We start from the raw sequence: 17,979 nt of genomic DNA on the forward strand, positions 1-17,979 counted from the left end.
TACACTAGAACACATAAAAGTGCTAGCATAGAGCCCCTTTAATAGGTGGAAAGGGGGGGGGGGGGATTTAAAATTTAGTAGCCTTACTTCAAAGCCAAACTGAGTGTTAAACCATAATCTGTTCAACATTAATCACAAACCAGTAAGTTGATACTAAATTTTTCGACTGAGAAGCAACAAAGAAATCCTTTTAACAATTATATTCGCCAAAACTCCCAATGGAAGCACACAAGATGCACCAAACGTAAGGAATTATGGTAGCCAAGTGTAGCCTCATTTATCAGTCATCTTCTCTTTCAGGAGGAAGGCCACAAGGCAGCAACATTTTCTGCAGAACATTTTTATGATTGAGAAGCATTCATGAGTGATTGAGTATAGCATATGAAAAGTGATCTCAAAAGAGAATTCATGTAATGACCCAAAACTATGAGGGTCTCCGGAAGAGACTAGTTCATAGAAGACGGAATGCATGCAGAAACTTGGCATGTTCAGAAAGCAACACCACCAAACACAGAAAATAAGAATAAATAAATTAGACAATCAGGTGCTCAGGGACCAGGTGATGATTTGTGTAATTGCGTTTGTAAACAGCAGTCTGCAAGAAACTTGCAATTATCACAGCTAATTTCTGTTTTCGATTTCGCATTATCCTATATAACTCTTATGTTTTCAGCCATTTTCTGATTAATACCTAGATTCGCATCTCTCCATGCGGTAATCCCCAACTTGTAAAGTCTCATTAAAAATAGTGCAAAAAGGTTAACAATGTTTAACATATCTAAATTTTTTGTTTTCAAACAATAGAACCCCATCGTTAAAATAGTAAGACAGAAAATTAAAAAACCTACTTCCTACATCCCCAACTAGTATCCAATCAGGTTTGAAAAGGCATATTAAGAGTAGATAGTAGAGTATAGATCATTTATTAGTATATAGGGTGAAAGTAAACATAAAAAATTGATTAAGAAAAAAAGTTAGTAGAGAGCCCGACATCACATGAGTATGAAGAAAGAGTGAGAAAGAGAGAGAGTTATTGGAGAGACCTAAATGGCTACATCACATAGATTAGCTGGGTTGAATGAGGTAGATTTTTAATTTAAGGCAAATAGTCAACTATTTATGGACCGACCAATATAGTAGAGAGATAAATTTGAGGAATCTGGGGTATTTTACTTGTTTAGCAAAGAAACAACAAAAAGTAAACCCCCTTCACCGGTTCTCTATTGGTACGAACCCATCAAAAGTTTCCTCGGATAAATTAGTCCAACACTGTAACTTTCAATAGTCTCCAGGAGCAAATCAAACAAGCAACAACAGGGAGGGGGGGGGGGGAAGGGGAAGCATAACGGTGGGAGAGGTGATGGACAGATGGCCAGTCAACAAAGAGAGAGTGGCAGGTAATCGGGAAAGATTAAAAGATAGCGTGAGGAAGGAAATATTTTTTGGGTGTTTCTTTGAAAATAATTAAAATTATAGTTTTCGTTTATTTTGAAAAAGCTCCATATATTTGACAGTGTCGGATTTTCTGTTAACTTTAACATGGTTTTACAAGTTGCAGGTTACCACAGGATGGGGAGCAATTGTGGGGATTATATCCAAAAATGGCCCTGAACACCAGATTATATCCCTTTTACCTAATAAGCATCAAACAAAAGTTTCTTATTAAGACAAATCCAGCACCAACAAAAAGCTTACATATGGACAATAAAAAGTAAACACAACCATAGAGGACTGTATAAACAAACCTGCATGAAATTGTAACGCTCTCTTCCAATAGATTCATTTTCTGCAATAGCAAAGTATGCAAGCATAGGGTAATGCCCAACATAGGAAGCATAGCTATCACGTTGGATGTTAACAGCCCATTCACTGTTCAGTAAATAAGATCAAACATTAGAACCATGTAACCATAAAATCACTGTGTAATAACCAAAATCATAGATCTCGTAAAAGAGAAGCATACAATCTGTTCAAATCTGCATGCCCAGTCCCAACGTATTTCGCTTGAAGATGCTCAAGTTGGGAATTGATGTTAAATCTATCACTGGCCTATACACAAAAACATAAAAATTCAGCAATTGAAAATATTCAGCAACTTAAACAACATCACGCAGAGGGAACATTCAATTTCAAAGATTCATAAACCTGAAACTCAATAATTTATTAGTGTCCATCACACATGCAGGTAGGAAGCTGGGAAGTGCAGCCATAAACACAAGAAAAGCAAGAAACCGCAAAGTGAAACGAAACCCCATGATACAACTATACAAGCAAAAAGCAATCGGAACAGCAGTAGGTATTTGGGAGCATTACTTTAACCTGGTCAAGCAATCAGAGAATAAGGCAGTTGAAGCACTTAAACATGAGAAATTAGATGACAAATCTAGAGACTAGAAGTAGTCTGGTCTATAAAAACTGACGAGTGGTACAGGCAGAACAGCCAGAAGATTCAATTCAATTTCCACATTCAAGTCCATTGCATATTTTATGACTTTACTTTAGTATTAGCTCTAAAGTCAGTGCACTGGTGCAGTCCATTTAACCAGCAGAAAATCAAATAGAGGATGTAAGAACAGATATGGTTACATGATTACATTAAAAAAAGTAAAAGCAAACTCCTCCTCGAATTTCCACACATACGGATTGATATTCCCTGTAAAAATGAGGACATGTATCACCACATACCTAGCCAGGTTTATACTTCATAACTAAGCCAATCCACTCTTGCATCACCAAATTGACATACGTTAATGGTAACTTATTTGCCAAGAACTAGTTGAGTTATAGGCATTTAGGGCAACATGCTGGGGAAATAAACTTTTAAGGCTCAGCTGTACTTGTACAAAATCAAGATATCCGTCTATGTCGAATAGATCAGGAAATATGAAGAACAATTACATGACTATTGAGTAAGAATCTTCAATATGAACTAAATTTGACCACCATAGGAGTGTCTCCCACGACACTTGCCATTGTAAAAGCAATAGAAAGAGGGATATGATGAATGTACAACAATAGATGGGAAGTTGCAAGCTTACGTGAACAGCCCTTAGTCACCCTCATTAGAGTTCCTTCATAAGAAAGAATGAACCGACTTCATTGGCAAAATTCTAAAACAAATTTCACATCGACATACCCATTCTGAGATTTACTGAGGGTCAACAAAACTGAAAGCTTCAACTTTACGAATTCCTGCATCAACCATTACTTGTCTCAAATCAGCAGCAGAATTCCATTTCTCTGCAGATGCATTAATGTCCCATAAAGCAATATATTTTCCAGAATGTCTTGTCTGCAACCCGAATAATCTTCCACCTACTTTATCACCCAAATCAAGGGCTCCATGAAGCTTACATGCCCCCAGAAGTGCTCCTAAAACAGTATCATCAGGCTCAAATGGCATCTCCTTGACAAAGTTTTCAGCCTCTACTAAAAACCCTGCTCTACCCAGAAGATCAACAACACATCCATAGTGTTCCATCCTAGGGAAAATACCATATTCTTGGGACATAGACCTAAACAACTCCAACCCTAGTTTCACAAATTTAGCACGAGTACAAGCTGTAAGAACAGCAACATAGGTAACTTCATTTGGCCAAATCTTCTCCTGCTGCATCCTCTTGAAAATATCAAGAGCAAGCTGCTCCCTACCATTCAACGCGCATGACAAAATCATAGCATTCCAAGTGCACACTTCCTTTGTTTCCATTTGGCCAAAGACTTTCATAGCACTAATCAAACAACCTAATTTCCCATAAAATGATATCAGTGCAGTCCCGATGTAAACAGTCAATGCTATCTCATTCTTGACAATGTAGCCATGCAATTGCTTGCCTAAACATAGAGTCTTTCCAGCATCTAGATTCTCACATGCCGAAAGGACACTAACAAATGTAGCTTCATTAGGCCTGACAACACCACTAATTACATCATCATCCACCATCATCTTCTCGAAATATCTAATTGCACTCAGAAAAAATCCATTGCTTCCAAACCCATGAATCAAACTCGTCCAAGAGAAAACATCCCGCTTACACATTTGCTCAAATAACAACACAGACGAATCCATATCCCCATATTTAGCAAATACATCCAACATCACATTATGTGAAACAATGCAGGGCTCCAAGATTTCCTCAAAAACCAACTGAGCCTCACTAAAAGACCCATGTTTCCCATAAAAGCTAACAAATGACGTTTGTATAAAAGGGTCAAGCGCCAAACCACGTCTAATGACATGGGAGTGAAGGGACCTACCTACTATAAAAGACAACAAAAGCGAGGAAGAAGAAACTGCTTTGATAAGAGAAGTGAAAGTGAATTTGTTTGGTGGAGCACGATGAGCAAGCATGTGAGTTAATAGCAGCATGGACTTATTTGGCTGGCCAACATTGAGATAGCATCTAATCAAGGCATTAAACAAAAGGGTACTCATCCATTTCAGTTTCGAAGCGTCAGCAGGGTTGAATTGAAGGTACCCATTAGTGATACTTAGAGCTTGGACTTGTTTAATTTTATTAGTGTTCTTAGTGTAGTGCTGGAGAAGCTGAAGTAACTGCTCTGAAGTATAAAACATTTCAACCAAAAAAAAGACAATCTTGAATTACTAAAAAGCTAGCTAGGAACTAATACTCCTACATAACATAGCAAATTGCATAGAAATTAGGGCTTTCTGATCCCAATTTACGACACCCATTTCTCAGTACAAAACCTAATTTGTTTGAACAGAGAGTAGAAGCAAAAATCCCGAAAAAATTATACTTCATATAGAAAGGTTCAAGTAAAGTTCTAAATTGAAAGCATAAACCTAATTGATTAACAATAAGGGGGGGAAATCCCTCTTCCCACTATTTGTAAATGTTGTTGCGGAAATTTAGGGTTAGGGTTTCATGAGATGTAAGCAAAACAGAAGTTAGGATGAACACAAAGACAGAATTTTGAAGGTAGAAGATAAATTAGAAGATAATAAAAAAAAGTACCTGCATGTTGACAGATTTGGAGAAAGAGTTTTAACGATTCTTGCTCAAGTACTGGAAGATGTGTAGAAAATTATTGAAGAACAGAAAATTGTTAGCAATAAAGAGTAGTAGTATTTGACAAAGATTTAGCTAAAAAGGAACGAAACGAAGAACGACGGACTCACTGAATTGAGGTCCTATACTATACTTCCTCCTTCAAGTAAAACACTTTTCTAAAAGAGAAAAATGTTTCAGAACGGAGAAAGTATAACTTTTTACCAACGAATTATAGCGTGGAGAAATGACAAATCTCGAACCAATATATTACAAGTATGTTCTATTTATTTGAATTTATTGAAGGTAATTTCATTAGATTTGATTGGATCTTAGTCTTGATTTTACTTTATGTTTATATCTGATCATACTCGATTGAACCTAATTAGATCTAAAAATTATTTATATAAGGTGAAAAGAACGCACCTTATGAGGATGTACTTTTTCTTTTGAAAGTAGGAAGAATTCTCTTGCAATGAGGACAAAATTGAGGATCCTTCTTGTAGCATATTGTACTTGTATATTGGTTTACAAATTACTTAAAATTGCCCCGATCCCACCAAACATCTCCAACTTTACCCTTCCCTTTTTTTCTTTTCTTTTCTTTTCCACAACCACCACCTCCACTCCCACAACTACCACCGAGACCACGCCAAAAAAAAAAAGTTCAGTCGCGTCCACTGTGGAAACGTCCGACCTAGACGTTTCCGCCAAGGTGGAAACGTCTAGATTGACTGAATTTCTTTTGGGTTTTTGCGACTTGTTCATGGTGGCTTGCACACGGGTAGGGGCTGGGGGTGGGGGTGGGGGTTGCTGGTAGGTGGTTGTGGGTGGTTGTGGCAATGGGGGTGTTGGTGGAGTGAGGTGATTGGTGGTAGGATGGTGGTTTAGGGAAAAAGAAACAAAAAGTTATAAATGTAATTTCAATTTTTTTTGAGACGCTTCTAAGTAATTTTGTAGCGAAGTATAGAAGTTATGTCTTAATAGTTTATACATATTGTATTTTCGAACATTGAAGTTGTAATTTAACGAAAAAAATATTGTACCTATAAGTACTCAAGCTACATATTTTAGTCATTTATTATAGTTACTCTTTCAAACACTATTCATTTAACAAAATGGCCATAATATGCTTGAGAGTAATAAATGATCGACGAGATTAAGTAGCACTCTTCTCACTAGTATGCCATTATTCAAAACAACCCTAACTCAAATAGCGTGTAGCCACAACATTTCCTATTTTGCATCTCCTTATTTTGGACCCTAATTCTACACTTCCACATCTTAGAAGTGTAGAAAGAGGGACCGGCATAAAAGCTATCTCGAGTTCCTTGATTATGAACAAATTTTCTGTTTGTACAACGACAGACATATAGTGAATGAAAGGGCAAGTTATGGGAGTTTGAGGACGTGTGTAATCAAACACCAAGGATGTGACTATGTTAGTGTGCAGACTTGAGTTTATTTGTGTCTGCACAATGAGCATGGTGCACCCTAGTGCATAATCCACGCTTTGTTGTATACCTCTGTCGTTTCATTTCCGTATGCTTATGCACAACCAATTTACAAGCAACAAAAACACTTCAAATTTGTTTGGCTTCGCATTAAATTAGTATTGCGCAGACTGTAATGTGCATAAACCAAAAAAACAACCGAGTCACAACAAAACAAATGGCATTACAAAGCGGAGATTACACAGCGTATAATGTGGTCAATCAATTTGAAAAATAATTACATTTTTTTCTTTTTAGAGAAGCAGATAGCTCCTATGTTGTAACTATCATTTCTGGAGAGAACACAGCAAAAACAATCAACTGAATATAAACATATACACTTTGGGCTATTAATTTACAAAAGATTGACATCGAATTCAAGGTCCAAATAATCACTCTATCTTACGACATTATCCCCGAACCCTTCCCAAAGCATCTTTCTCCAACGCATCCTCGGAGCCAATTGATACGCAGTAGTCAATGAACCAAAACTGTCCGATTCAAAATCAACACTAAGATAGCCTACTTGATCATATTATCTGATATCCAGAGAAGTTAGCAAGATTTACAAGGGTTCTCTCTGTTTCTCAGGAACTTCGGGATGAGTTGGCAAAAGATTGAGGAAACTCCCTTGACCAGGCTGCTTTGAAGAAGTCTGTGACTCATCATCTGAAAAAGCAGAGTGGCAATTGAGAAGAAAAGTACAGGCATAGCAATGTGAACAATTGATCAAAACCAGTCAAGATTTTATACCCAACAGCACAAGGTATTGTTAGATTAAAGCTTGAGATCATCCAAACACGAGACACACACCACAAATGAAAACACATGTACACAACATATATAGTTGCAGAGGTCACATATAGCAACATAGTTCCCCGAAAGCAAGCTAGTGACAGATCTGTTGCTAATTATATAACTGATCTAGCGCTGAAATGCAATTCCATTCCTAATCAACGAGGGCTGGTCTTCCCAAAATCCAGATGCACGCCAAACTGAAAAAGCTTCCCCCCCCCCCCCCCCCAATCAGTACAACGCCTCCTTGATATTTCTTCTTTGCTCTTCCATTGCACTCACACCTATCCGAAGCTTCCTCTCTTATCCATTCAAGCTTGAAAAAATCTCATAAGACTGACAAAAAACCAAGTATCTAAAGCCAAATATTAATGAGTGACAAGTACAACAAACAATTATTCTCCCATAATAAGTGAAGCACCTAAAAAGAAGACGGAGGGAGTAAGTGATGATAAAAGGTAAATAAATAACGCAGATTTTTATAAACACAAAAAAAAAAACTGTCACCATAAGAATAGGCTATTGAATTTGTAATCCAAAAGGTATTGTATTCACTAGCCATAATCTAAAATGTTAACAGGTGGCATGGAAGTTTAAAGTAATGATCCAAAAGAAAAAAAAATCTAACTAAAACTTAAGGCTTGTCTAGATTCTAGAATCAATGGATGATACATTCATCACAATGATGAATTAATATTGTTGCCTTGTGTAGAGGTACAATGGACATTTCAATAACTTAATGAGGGGTATTTTGGAATGGACAAGAGGTATGTGGACTCTTGAATCCAAATGGACAAGAGGTATGTGGACTCTTGAATCCAAACACTGTGCTTGGTTTATCATTCTTCATCCAAAAAACAGATTTTCAAGTAACAAGTAATGTTTTGCATGCTACAAAAGTGGAAAATCAGTGCTCAGTAAAGTAGAGATTAAGAATTCCGAGTTGAAGTAGCTTTTCAGAAAAGTTGGCTAATGCAACATTTCATCAAAAAGCTAATTGCACTGCTACTATTACCTACGCAAAGTTAAGTTAAAAGCTATTTTCCTTCCAAATACATGTTTGAGGAGCTACTTTGGCAGCTAACTGCTAACAATTACCTGGTAAAAGAGCTACCAGCTACTAGAACCGCTAGTTTTGCCAACAAGTAATATTAGAAGATCACATATTTCAACATAGACATCAAATTGTAGAAATTTTCACCAAAAGAATAATAAATCCAATGAAATTTTTAGAAAATGACACAGTTACCAAGTGGTTGTCCAGCATGACATTTTACTATGCAAGTATTTGCACCCAATTGAAGTGACAGCATTAAACATATTCTTTGACGCTAACAATTCTCACTTGTACAGAAAAACCTCTATTTTTCTCTTTTCATCTTAGTCTTCTCAAGATTTCTCAGGACTCCACATTGAATGCCACTCATAATTAATAGATCCCCTCTACCATCCAACTAAAAAGGGAATGGTCCGCTAACATTTCAGTATAAGGAAAAGCAGACTCAAATGCTTATTTCTCTAAGGAGAAGCAAAGATGGGTTTTGTGTGCATATTACATCCTTCAAGCTATCAATATTGAATACATACCAAAAAGAGACTTGATGGTTGGCCTCTTGGGTTTGCTACTCTTTTTCTTGATTTCAGCTGCAAGAAGAATAGATAGATCAGAAGCAAGATCTATCAAAAAGTTATACTGTGGTATTATATTCTCAACCAGTCAGAAGGGTTTTGCTAACATTCCTGTAAACACTATCAGAAGAATGAAGACAAATATTTTTGTGATAGGTAATCCCTTACCCAAGGAATAAGTTCTTTCCAGCTTGGTGGTATTGAACCACACAATATAGCTATTTGCAAATGAAAAAACATTTTAATGAGATGAGAGGGCTTACAAATCCCCGGTACTTCATGGTCGTTGACAATTTCAAAATTCTTATACGTATATCCGACAAAGTTGACATCTGTTGATGAGAGCATCTGCAGCACCAAGAACACCCAAAATAAAGGTAAGAAGCAATTCCAGATCTTTTACACCAAGAACGCACGCACCAAACTAACAGGTTAACATCCCAATATTGCAGATTCAGCAAATTCACATTCAATAATTTATGCTTAACAATCAGCAGCGCAATCCATATTGCAAAAGCCTCGGTTACACCACACATAAATGAATCTTAGGATCAGAACCGCAATACTCCCAATGGATCTTCCAGTAAGTGTTCTATCATACAATCATACCTATAACATATAACTTCACACTCACCTTTCTCCAAGGGCCAGATTTGGGGTTAGTCGGATGAGGTTGCTTGTCCGTCTGCAATACCAATACATCAATGAATGGTAAAGAATGAATGGGACAAGAAAAATCAGCCATTTTACTCTTTGAGAGTTCTGGCACGAAAAAAAGCTTGAGTTTGAACTAGCAAACCTCGTCAAATTTTTCAAAGTTCTGTGTGTCTAGTTCATCATTTACTTCAGGAAGAAATGCAGCTTCCATTTTGTACAATTTATCCCAATCAATGCCCTTAAACCATGGATGAGCCTGATAGCATCGGAAACAAAACAAGTCAACAACTATGAGATCATACTCTCTGCCCATCCAAACTGCAATAATTATCATGGAACCAGAGAACACCTTTATTTCATCTGCACCTTTGGTTCCAAGCCGTTGCTCAACATTGCAAAGAAGTTTACATATAAGATCTTTTGCTTCCCGTGATAACCTAGCTTCTTCAGGAAATTTTAGATGGTGCCTCCAGTTAACAATCTGAATACAGAGAAAGATATAATAAACATGAAAACCTGAAGACGGTTAAAGATGCAATAAACAGTAACAAATAATAACACCCAAAGGAGCCCGCCTTTCCTTGACTAAAAAAAAGAGGTGCACGTTCCCTTTTCCTAAATGGAAGTAAGTGTTGTGTGGTAGCAAAATGCCATCAGTCAAAGGCTTTCTTTTAGCAGAAAAGTAAAAATAAGATTCTTCGTCTAAGTCATTAACATTTATCATCCCAACGGTTTTAGATAAGATCCTGCCTGTGATGAAGCATTGGAGATTGCGAACATTAGATCTATACGAAAGGCATCGACTTGCTGGCTAATTGAAGCACAATGACAAGAAAACAGAAGTTCACTATCTAATTTATTTTATCATCACCATTAAATATGTTATCTATCTAGCCCATAACCCAGAGCTGAAGCAATGCCAGCACTGTTGCCATCTTTCTATTGAAAAATGGCCATTCTTAACAGTTAAAAGGGGGGTGGCTGGGTGGGGGGTCATGGTCCTTCACAAGTGACCAAACAAATCTCAAAATGTCTAGCATCTTATGACACAACAATTATAAAACCTTCACCTGTAAGTAACAAGCAAGGGAACATACAAAACGACTACCGGAAAAACCAAGAAAGTCAAGTCCACTATCCACATGGGGTAAAAACCAACTGTAGAGAACATCGAAATATAATAGAATCCGCAATATATAATCTCAAGTCTCAAGCATGTCATAACAAACATTAAACAGTTAACAATTTCACAACCACTGTTCATGAGTATATGGTATACAGGTCAACAGAAAAGGCTAAAAATAAAAGCTCACCTTCCTACAAGTCGACATAGGGTCATCTGAATAAAATGGTGGATATCCTACAAGCATTTCATACATGATTGCCCCCAGAGACCACCTGTCCATGTGAAAAATAACTGTGAAACAAAATACTATAGATATGTAGAAAGCTCATTATGCAATAAGTTTAGATGCTTAACCAATCGCATTCCATGCCATATCCTTTCTTTAGCAGCACTTCTGGGGCAATATAATCTGGTGTGCCAACTGTTGAATAAGCCTGCAACATGCACAACTTAAATGTCATCCACCCATATCGCAGTAAATATCTAATTAAGTACTAACACAGTGCAGCAAGAAGATCCCTTAAATTTTTCCACAAAGCATGCTAAGAGAAGATGACGACCACGATCTTCAGAGACAAAAAGAAAAAACTTATAATGCTCCCATCTCATACTGTATAAATTAACCCAGGTCACAGTCAGTGCCTTCTACACGAGAGATTAATTAATCGAAAACCAACTTTGGTAAAACTTACATCTCATGGACTCTAGTAAACTATTCAGGGAAAACACGATAAGACTTACAAGCATTCTCCTGTTCTTTTGCCAATGTTGCAGTTGCTCCTGCTGTGTGCGTTTTGGAGGTACAGGACGGCCGTCACTCTGAAGAGCTCCACTTAAGTTGTTCCCCACAGAAAAATCCTTTTCCTGAAGACCTCGGCAGTCCAATGGTTTACACAATCCAAAATCCGAAAGTTTCATGTGACCATATCTATCAAGCAGTAGATTATCAGGTTTGATGTCTCTGCATCAATAAATACTGGAAGGTTAATCTCTTCACCACAGTAAAATATCAGCCAAGCTAAAGAATTCATTCACAAAACACATGAATACCTGTGTATATAATTATGCTTATGGATGGATTCAATGGCAAGGACAGTTTCGGCAACATAAAACCTAGCCTCGTCTTCAGTTAGTGTATCCTTGCGCATGAGTAAAGTCATCATATCCCCACCAGGAAGATATTCCATAATGAGGTAAAGGTACTCATCATCTTGAAAAGAACAGTAAAGCTTGACAATGCAATTGCTGTCAACCTCCGCAAGTAAGTTTCTTTCAGCTTTTACATGCTCCACCTGTAGAAATTTGGAACAAGTAAGCGCTCAGCTTTATGTGACAAGCCATCAAATCTGGTGATATATAGACAAATTGAACAGAATATATACCTGGCCTCTTCGAAGCATCTCAGACTTCTTGAGTTTCTTCATAGCATACACATGGCTAGTTGATTTCTCTCTGCAAATTCTCACCTGAAACGACAATAGATCTGTTACACATGCTCAAAGGCTGCACTAGGATGATAGCATCATTACAGTGAGACAATGGAGCACATAGTAGTCACCACACAAATTATATTTTGAGAAGTCCGCATGACCTCTGTTGTCTTGCTGTTCTTCTTACAGGGGCTAACGGATCTCTCATAATTTTTTTGCGACTGAAACTTATCTAGAACTTATACCCATTACAAAAAACATAAGGGCGACAATCAGCACATATATCTTGCTACTGGATATTACAAAGTTCACAGAATGAGGAAGACTTTGACAAGTCACTATCAGATAATCATGAAATCTCCTGCAATGTAGGACTCAATGTCGGAAGCTTCCACACTATACCACAGGTTGCAAAGGTGGCAATAAATGTGCAGAGGCCCCTCTAATGGTTCGTGCCTCTGCCAAGTTTAGCAAAGAACAGCATGGTCAATCTACAACTGTAGAAAAAATGTGAGAGATTGCCTGTGGGACTGCATGACCCGCCACACTCGGTTCACAGGCCGTGCTGGCATGAATGGCATGGCACTATTTTCGTGGGCCATGCCGCACGCAGGCCACGGTTGCAACATAAGAAAGAAAGCTTCATAGTGAAACCACATAGTTCCAAGAACAATCAAGAAAAACTCAGTAAAGAGCTTTTAGAACTAGCCTAATGACAGATTGAAGTTACACCTATAGACAAGGAAAACCACAACAAATGTCCTAGCACATAATCTATCCCTTCATAAGCATCTCCTTTTCCAACATGAAAAGGTCTTTGGAATTAGCTACACCAGAATTTGTGTTAATATTCAATAAGATTGAAGTGATTCATAAAAGGTTTAGATATCTTGTACGAAGTACAAAAAGGTAGAACATAGACTGAAAAAGATAACCAAATTTACCTCACCAAATGCACCCTTTCCTATCATAGTCAATGGCTCAAAATCATCTGCCCCCATTTTATGTCTTTGAAGTCGCATATATTCTCGTTCTTTTTTCTCTAGATACTGAAGTATGTTACTCTGCTCTTCCTTTGGTACATCAGCATCAGCCAACTTCTTTTCCAATATATCACGCCTGCATGAGAAGAAAAATATGCAGCTCCATTATAAGGATGTCAAACTCAATTTAGGAAAACGTGATAAGGAAAAAAGACACAAAGAACAAAACAACAAGTCAGCGCAGAGCAAAGAACTCCCAGTCCCAGATATGAAAGCTGCAGATATAATACACTAATAACTGTAAATCTTTAGTTATCCGAGTTCATACTATGGTTAGGGGAATATTTAAAACAAAAGAAAATATGCCTAGTTATCTCATCATAAATTCCGTGGAACAGTGTCATCTAGTTCAACCTACTACCTTCGTTCATCTTTCCCCCCTCCCTACCACTATCTCTCTACACATGTTGCTGCTCTTGGGTTGCAAGCAAACAGGACTAATGCATGATTGAGGGGTAAGTAGGAACATTAAGGATTTAAAATGAATAAAAGAAGCTATCCTCCAGTAGCCAAATCCTGTTTATAATGCTCCATGAACTCCCAGTCCTCTATCTTGAACAAAAGGGATGTGGGAGCTTTATGAGAATGAGAGTCCTGGCCCCAATCCTCTCTTCAGATCCTCTATCTACTACACACACGCAATAGATCATTTAAATGGTCAAGCCTCTAAAATAGCTCTAAACCTCTCATTTCAGTTCAATCCTCTCGTTATCAACCAGAGCCGACGTATCTATGACAGATACTTGACACTCCAAATGGATATGGATACTTCGGCAGTTCAACAAGGGAAAATCTAATAACTTCCTTGTCGTATAAACATATATGGCCAAGGAGATTACTTTCTACCCTATTCATATCATAACTTGAGTCACACTATTCAGAATTTTCCTTGTCAAACAGTTGGATCCATACCCAATTCAGACATTATGTCAGGCTCTGAATTCTGAAAATCATGGATGGTATATATACAGAAGGATACAACCCAGGCAAGATATATGGCCAGAAAGTAATTGGAATAATCCAGATATATAAGCCTCGAAAATGAAAGAGGTGGGTCAAATCTTTGGCATACGGTTGCAAGAGTTAAGCCCGTTTACATGCAAATCTTGAACTTGATCAAGCCCAGATCTTAACTATACAGTTTAAGTTTGAGTCAAGCTTCGAATTTCTGACTCTGGACTAGTTTTTGACTTGAGTTGAGCTTGGGTATAAACTAGATCAAGTCAGGTAAAGCAATTATAACTCAAGCTCAGCACAACTTGTTATTAGCCTGATAGGATAACTCATTCAATCAACTGATCACTGGCCAACCTATTCCCCGTTGCAAAACCATACTTATTTCCCTTTGCCCAACTTATTTCCCTTTGCAAAACCCATTGTCCTTCTAGAACTAGGCAACACCATAAATTTTAAAGATTATACACCCCAACTCAGACACCTCCTCAACAACAAGGATAATGAATTTCAACTCTTTAAGGGTATCTAAGAGATCAAACAAATTGATGTGAAGCTGGCTGCTGGTCGAGTAGAAGACTAAAGGTATACATTTTATTCCAGCTATACAAGCCATAAAAGATAGATTGATAACAAAACAAACCAGGCGAACAGATGTATCGTCAAAATCAGCTACACCCAAGACCACCAATCCCACAATAAGATCAAACATACTGATGTATACGATCCTAGGAGTCTAGGATACAAGTATACACATTACCTGTGATAGGAAAATTTAACAAAAGGTTTTAGAAAGGAAAAAAGACGCTACTTTTGTACCCAAACTCAATTAAGCTATTAGCTACTAACCCACTACCAGCTGACATCAAATCTCTAATACCTAATAAACCATCTATCCATAGCTACAATTGCATATTTTGCTGAACAAGCCCTATGAGTTGGCAAATGACTACAACTATAACTGCAGTGCTCAGCCAAAGATTATTGCTCTTGCTAATAATAGTTTTCCATCATTAAGAATATTGGTAAAACAACCTTGCAATAACTGAATATACGTGCAACTACATATTACATTTACTTCAAAACAATCTTACTCATACTTTTATTCCTAAAATGAACTCTGATAAAGGAAAATTTTGAAATTTGTATTTATCCTACACAAAACAGCAAACTCCGCTCTACAGCTTATAAAGCAGATAAAAGGCAAGTAATATTTAGTCTCCCGTATCCAATTATTTGTCCTAGTGCGAACGAATCTCGCATTAAGCCATACAATGATTTTAGTAAGCTGTTGTTAATCCAACAAGGCATTAGTCCACAACTAATTAAAAGTTTCAGATTCTTTAGTTTTCAAGTAGAGCGTGTACAGCAACGGCATAGTCCATAAATAGCAAAGCAAGTTACTTAATTAAAACAAAAGGCATACCTCTCTTTCCTTTGCTGCAAATTCTTCATCTGATCTTGATAATGCTTCTCAATGTATTGTTTTGCAGCTGCAACCTTCTGCTTAGTAGCAGTCGAGGGCATATCCTCATTGACTGGAGTTTTTAAACCTTCTTTCCCTTTGACAACAGTTACAGCAGCCTCCTTCTTCAGCCCTTTATCCTTATCTTTCGCTTTGAACCCGCTAAAACACCTCCTAGCCGCTTCCATTTCTTAAATCTATCAACTAGACAACTACACCTCAACACTCACACCCCACAAAATACAAGTACAGTAAACTACACCTTCTAACAACAAAGATTCACCAATCACCGTCTTCTCTCTTGCATGCCACTACACAATAACGCTCTTGCTGAAACTAACCCAAACCGAACAATTAGAACATTAGTACACTTCAAAACCATTGCATTTCACAGGCCAAAGAAAAAAAATCATCAGAAAATCAAAATCTAATCTTCGCTTCCTTACCACCACCATTGGAGATTAAACTAGCTATAATAATGAAAAAGCAACAAAAACCCTATATTCAATTTCTACCCTTTAGTAGTTCTCTGTAACACCTTTTTTTATTTTGGTATATTGACAACTATAAATCATTTGAAACTTGTGCTTGAATTACACCAACCAACAACCTAAAATCAGCTAATTTTTGCATCCAACTCCAAAAAAAAAAAAAAAATTGACAATAATAATCACACATCCTAAATTGAAAAAATCAATATCACTAAAATCGAGACAAAAATAAGCAATTAATTACATAAAACAGAAAATTAAACCCCAAAATTCAACGGTTAATGAACAGATAACAGTAACAATGACTAAAATTAATGAACAAAATAACTAACTAATCAAACATAAAATTAGAACAAGAATAAAAGAAATGAAATAACATCAAGATCAGTAGCTAAATCGAGTAAAGTAAAACAAAACAAAAAAGGAACCCTAAAATTAAGGCGATAAAAAGTTGAATTGTGTGAGAAAATAAGAGAAGAAAGAGGAGAGAGAAAGAGAGTAATAATACCTAGTGAGAGAAAACCGGAGCAAAAAGTGAAGAATTAAAACCCAGAAAATACAGAGAAATTGAAGAAGAAGAAGTGATGATGTGAAGAAGAAGATGAATCGACGACCACTTTGGGTGTGCTTTTGCATGATCCCCCATTTTCTCTCTCCTTCACTATTTTCTCTCTCCTCACCTTTTCTTTTTTCTTTTTTTTTTATTTGGTTTGTTTAATCTTTGAAAATACGCTTTGTTTGTTGATAAAAAACTAAAAAAGTAAGTAATTTAAGAGATTGGTTGTACTCTCTTTCTTTTATTGTCTACTATATAACTGTGGTGTGTCATGTGTGTGGTGTGGGTGGAGAAAATAATTTCACAACAAAAGCTCTACTTTTTATGCAATGTAATTTTTTTTTGCCTTCCACTAAACACTAGTAACCCTTGATAAGAAGAAATATCATACTGCACCAAAATCTATCGCAGGTTAGCTACACAGCTTAACGCTTGAGAGTAAGAGGATTAAGGAAATCTCTACTCTCTCAAGCATAAGTAGACTGTGTGGCGCGAATTTGTAACCTCGAAGGTATAAGGTGAGTTCTCCGTCACCTCCACCAAGCAAGTTTGCTTTTTATGCAATGTAATGACTAAATATAATGTAATATAATGCTATACTAACCACTTATGCATCCAACAACATTTAATGACTAAATGTAATGTAATATAATGCTATATTAACCACTTATGCATCCAACAACATTCCTGACCGTCTGACCTAAACAAGAAGTATCATTGTTTTTTTGCGTTTGTTTTTATTTTTCTTGTTGTGTTCATATATCATATACTTGGGTTAGTTTATAGGGGTAATGTAAATGATGTAAGTTGAGTTTCATTAGTGGTAGATAAACTCGACTTGACTTGATTTGCTAGTATTTTGATTCGAGGTTGAGTTGCGTTGAGCTTAATCAAGTCAAGTTTTGACCGAGTCGATTGCGAGTAGCTTGTTATTTGTCTTGGCTTATTAGCACCCCTAAGGTAGCTAGATAATATGTTGAATTTAGGTATTTTGCTTTTGATGGTAATATTTGATAATTAGGTAATTGAGCTTCTTATGAGTTTTCTCTAATCGAGTTTCGAGCGAGTTGCTCAACTCGACTCGTAATGACTGAGCCGACCTATAGTAGCTCATGAGTTGTCGCGTATACCTAAAGCTTGATATACTATGTCATATTTTCTTATATCATGTGCATTATATAAATGAGGGTTCGTGTGAAGAATTTGAGAGAATGTATGCAAATAGAATATAAATTTATGAAAAAAAAAATCAAAGCCCCTTACCAGATTTGACACAATACATTCGAGTGTGATGCAAATTGCAAAGTTTTTTTTTGGGGGGGTATTTT

General features: G+C 36.8%; 3 protein-coding genes and 1 long non-coding RNA gene across 5 annotated transcripts; 1 reads left to right on the forward strand and 3 right to left on the reverse strand.

The window, feature by feature from the left end:
* Window positions 1–87: 87 nt before the first annotated feature.
* LOC104887925 (hypothetical protein) lies at window positions 88–5,202 on the reverse strand. The gene is made up of 4 exons (XM_010672711.4): window positions 4,980–5,202; window positions 1,964–2,049; window positions 1,746–1,869; window positions 88–328 (listed from the first exon to the last, which is right to left on the reverse strand). The coding sequence occupies exons 1-4, from the start codon at window positions 4,983–4,985 to the stop codon at window positions 281–283; spliced, it is 264 nt and encodes an 87-aa protein (XP_010671013.1). The 5' UTR covers window positions 4,986–5,202; the 3' UTR covers window positions 88–280.
* Window positions 2,056–4,973, reverse strand: LOC109134601 (putative pentatricopeptide repeat-containing protein At1g10330). The gene has a single exon (XM_019248420.3). It carries the CDS (start codon window positions 4,574–4,576, stop codon window positions 3,149–3,151), a length of 1,428 nt encoding a protein of 475 aa, XP_019103965.1. The 5' UTR covers window positions 4,577–4,973; the 3' UTR covers window positions 2,056–3,148.
* Window positions 5,203–6,669: 1,467 nt separating the features above from the next.
* LOC104887926 (uncharacterized) lies at window positions 6,670–16,856 on the reverse strand. Of its 2 annotated transcripts, none has more exons than XM_019248421.3 (14): window positions 16,604–16,856; window positions 15,566–15,934; window positions 13,087–13,261; window positions 12,095–12,178; window positions 11,763–12,004; window positions 11,454–11,673; window positions 11,067–11,146; window positions 10,900–10,984; window positions 9,936–10,067; window positions 9,729–9,842; window positions 9,564–9,614; window positions 9,193–9,277; window positions 8,888–8,944; window positions 6,670–7,174 (listed from the first exon to the last, which is right to left on the reverse strand). In XM_019248421.3, exons 2-14 carry the CDS (start codon window positions 15,790–15,792, stop codon window positions 7,071–7,073), a joined length of 1,656 nt encoding a protein of 551 aa, XP_019103966.1. In that variant the 5' UTR covers window positions 15,793–15,934; window positions 16,604–16,856; the 3' UTR covers window positions 6,670–7,070. The 2 variants fall into 2 exon arrangements, with proteins under 2 accessions (XP_019103966.1, XP_010671015.1); XM_010672713.4 differs by having other exon boundaries at window positions 15,566–15,940.
* On the forward strand, window positions 7,960–8,143 carry LOC130590867 (uncharacterized). The gene is made up of 2 exons (XR_008968608.1): window positions 7,960–8,067; window positions 8,101–8,143. It is a non-coding gene; the product is annotated as an uncharacterized LOC130590867 (long non-coding RNA).
* Window positions 16,857–17,979: the final 1,123 nt, after the last annotated feature.

Source organism: Beta vulgaris, chromosome 3 (genome assembly GCF_026745355.1).
Source record: "Beta vulgaris subsp. vulgaris cultivar EL10 chromosome 3, EL10.2, whole genome shotgun sequence".
NCBI classification, from domain to species: Eukaryota; Viridiplantae; Streptophyta; class Magnoliopsida; order Caryophyllales; family Amaranthaceae; genus Beta; species Beta vulgaris.

Bases quoted from the DNA above. Each gene is read 5' to 3' on its own strand.
- LOC109134601 (XM_019248420.3), bottom strand. From the start codon at position 4,576: ATGTTTTATACTTCAGAGCAGTTACTTCAGCTTCTCCAGCACTACACT.
- LOC104887925 (XM_010672711.4), bottom strand. The intron at 1,870-1,963 runs GTATGCTTCTCT...TTTACTGAACAG, and splicing joins CATGCAGATTTGAACAGATT to TGAATGGGCTGTTAACATCC. The intron at 329-1,745 runs GTTTGTTTATAC...AATGTTCTGCAG, and splicing joins AGCGTTACAATTTCATGCAG to AAAATGTTGCTGCCTTGTGG.
- LOC104887926 (XM_019248421.3), bottom strand. From the start codon at position 15,792: ATGGAAGCGGCTAGGAGGTGTTTTAGCGGGTTCAAAGCGAAAGATAAG. The intron at 12,179-13,086 runs GTAAATTTGGTT...TTGTCGTTTCAG, and splicing joins GAAAGGGTGCATTTGGTGAG to GTGAGAATTTGCAGAGAGAA. The intron at 12,005-12,094 runs GTATATATTCTG...AAATTTCTACAG, and splicing joins AGATGCTTCGAAGAGGCCAG to GTGGAGCATGTAAAAGCTGA.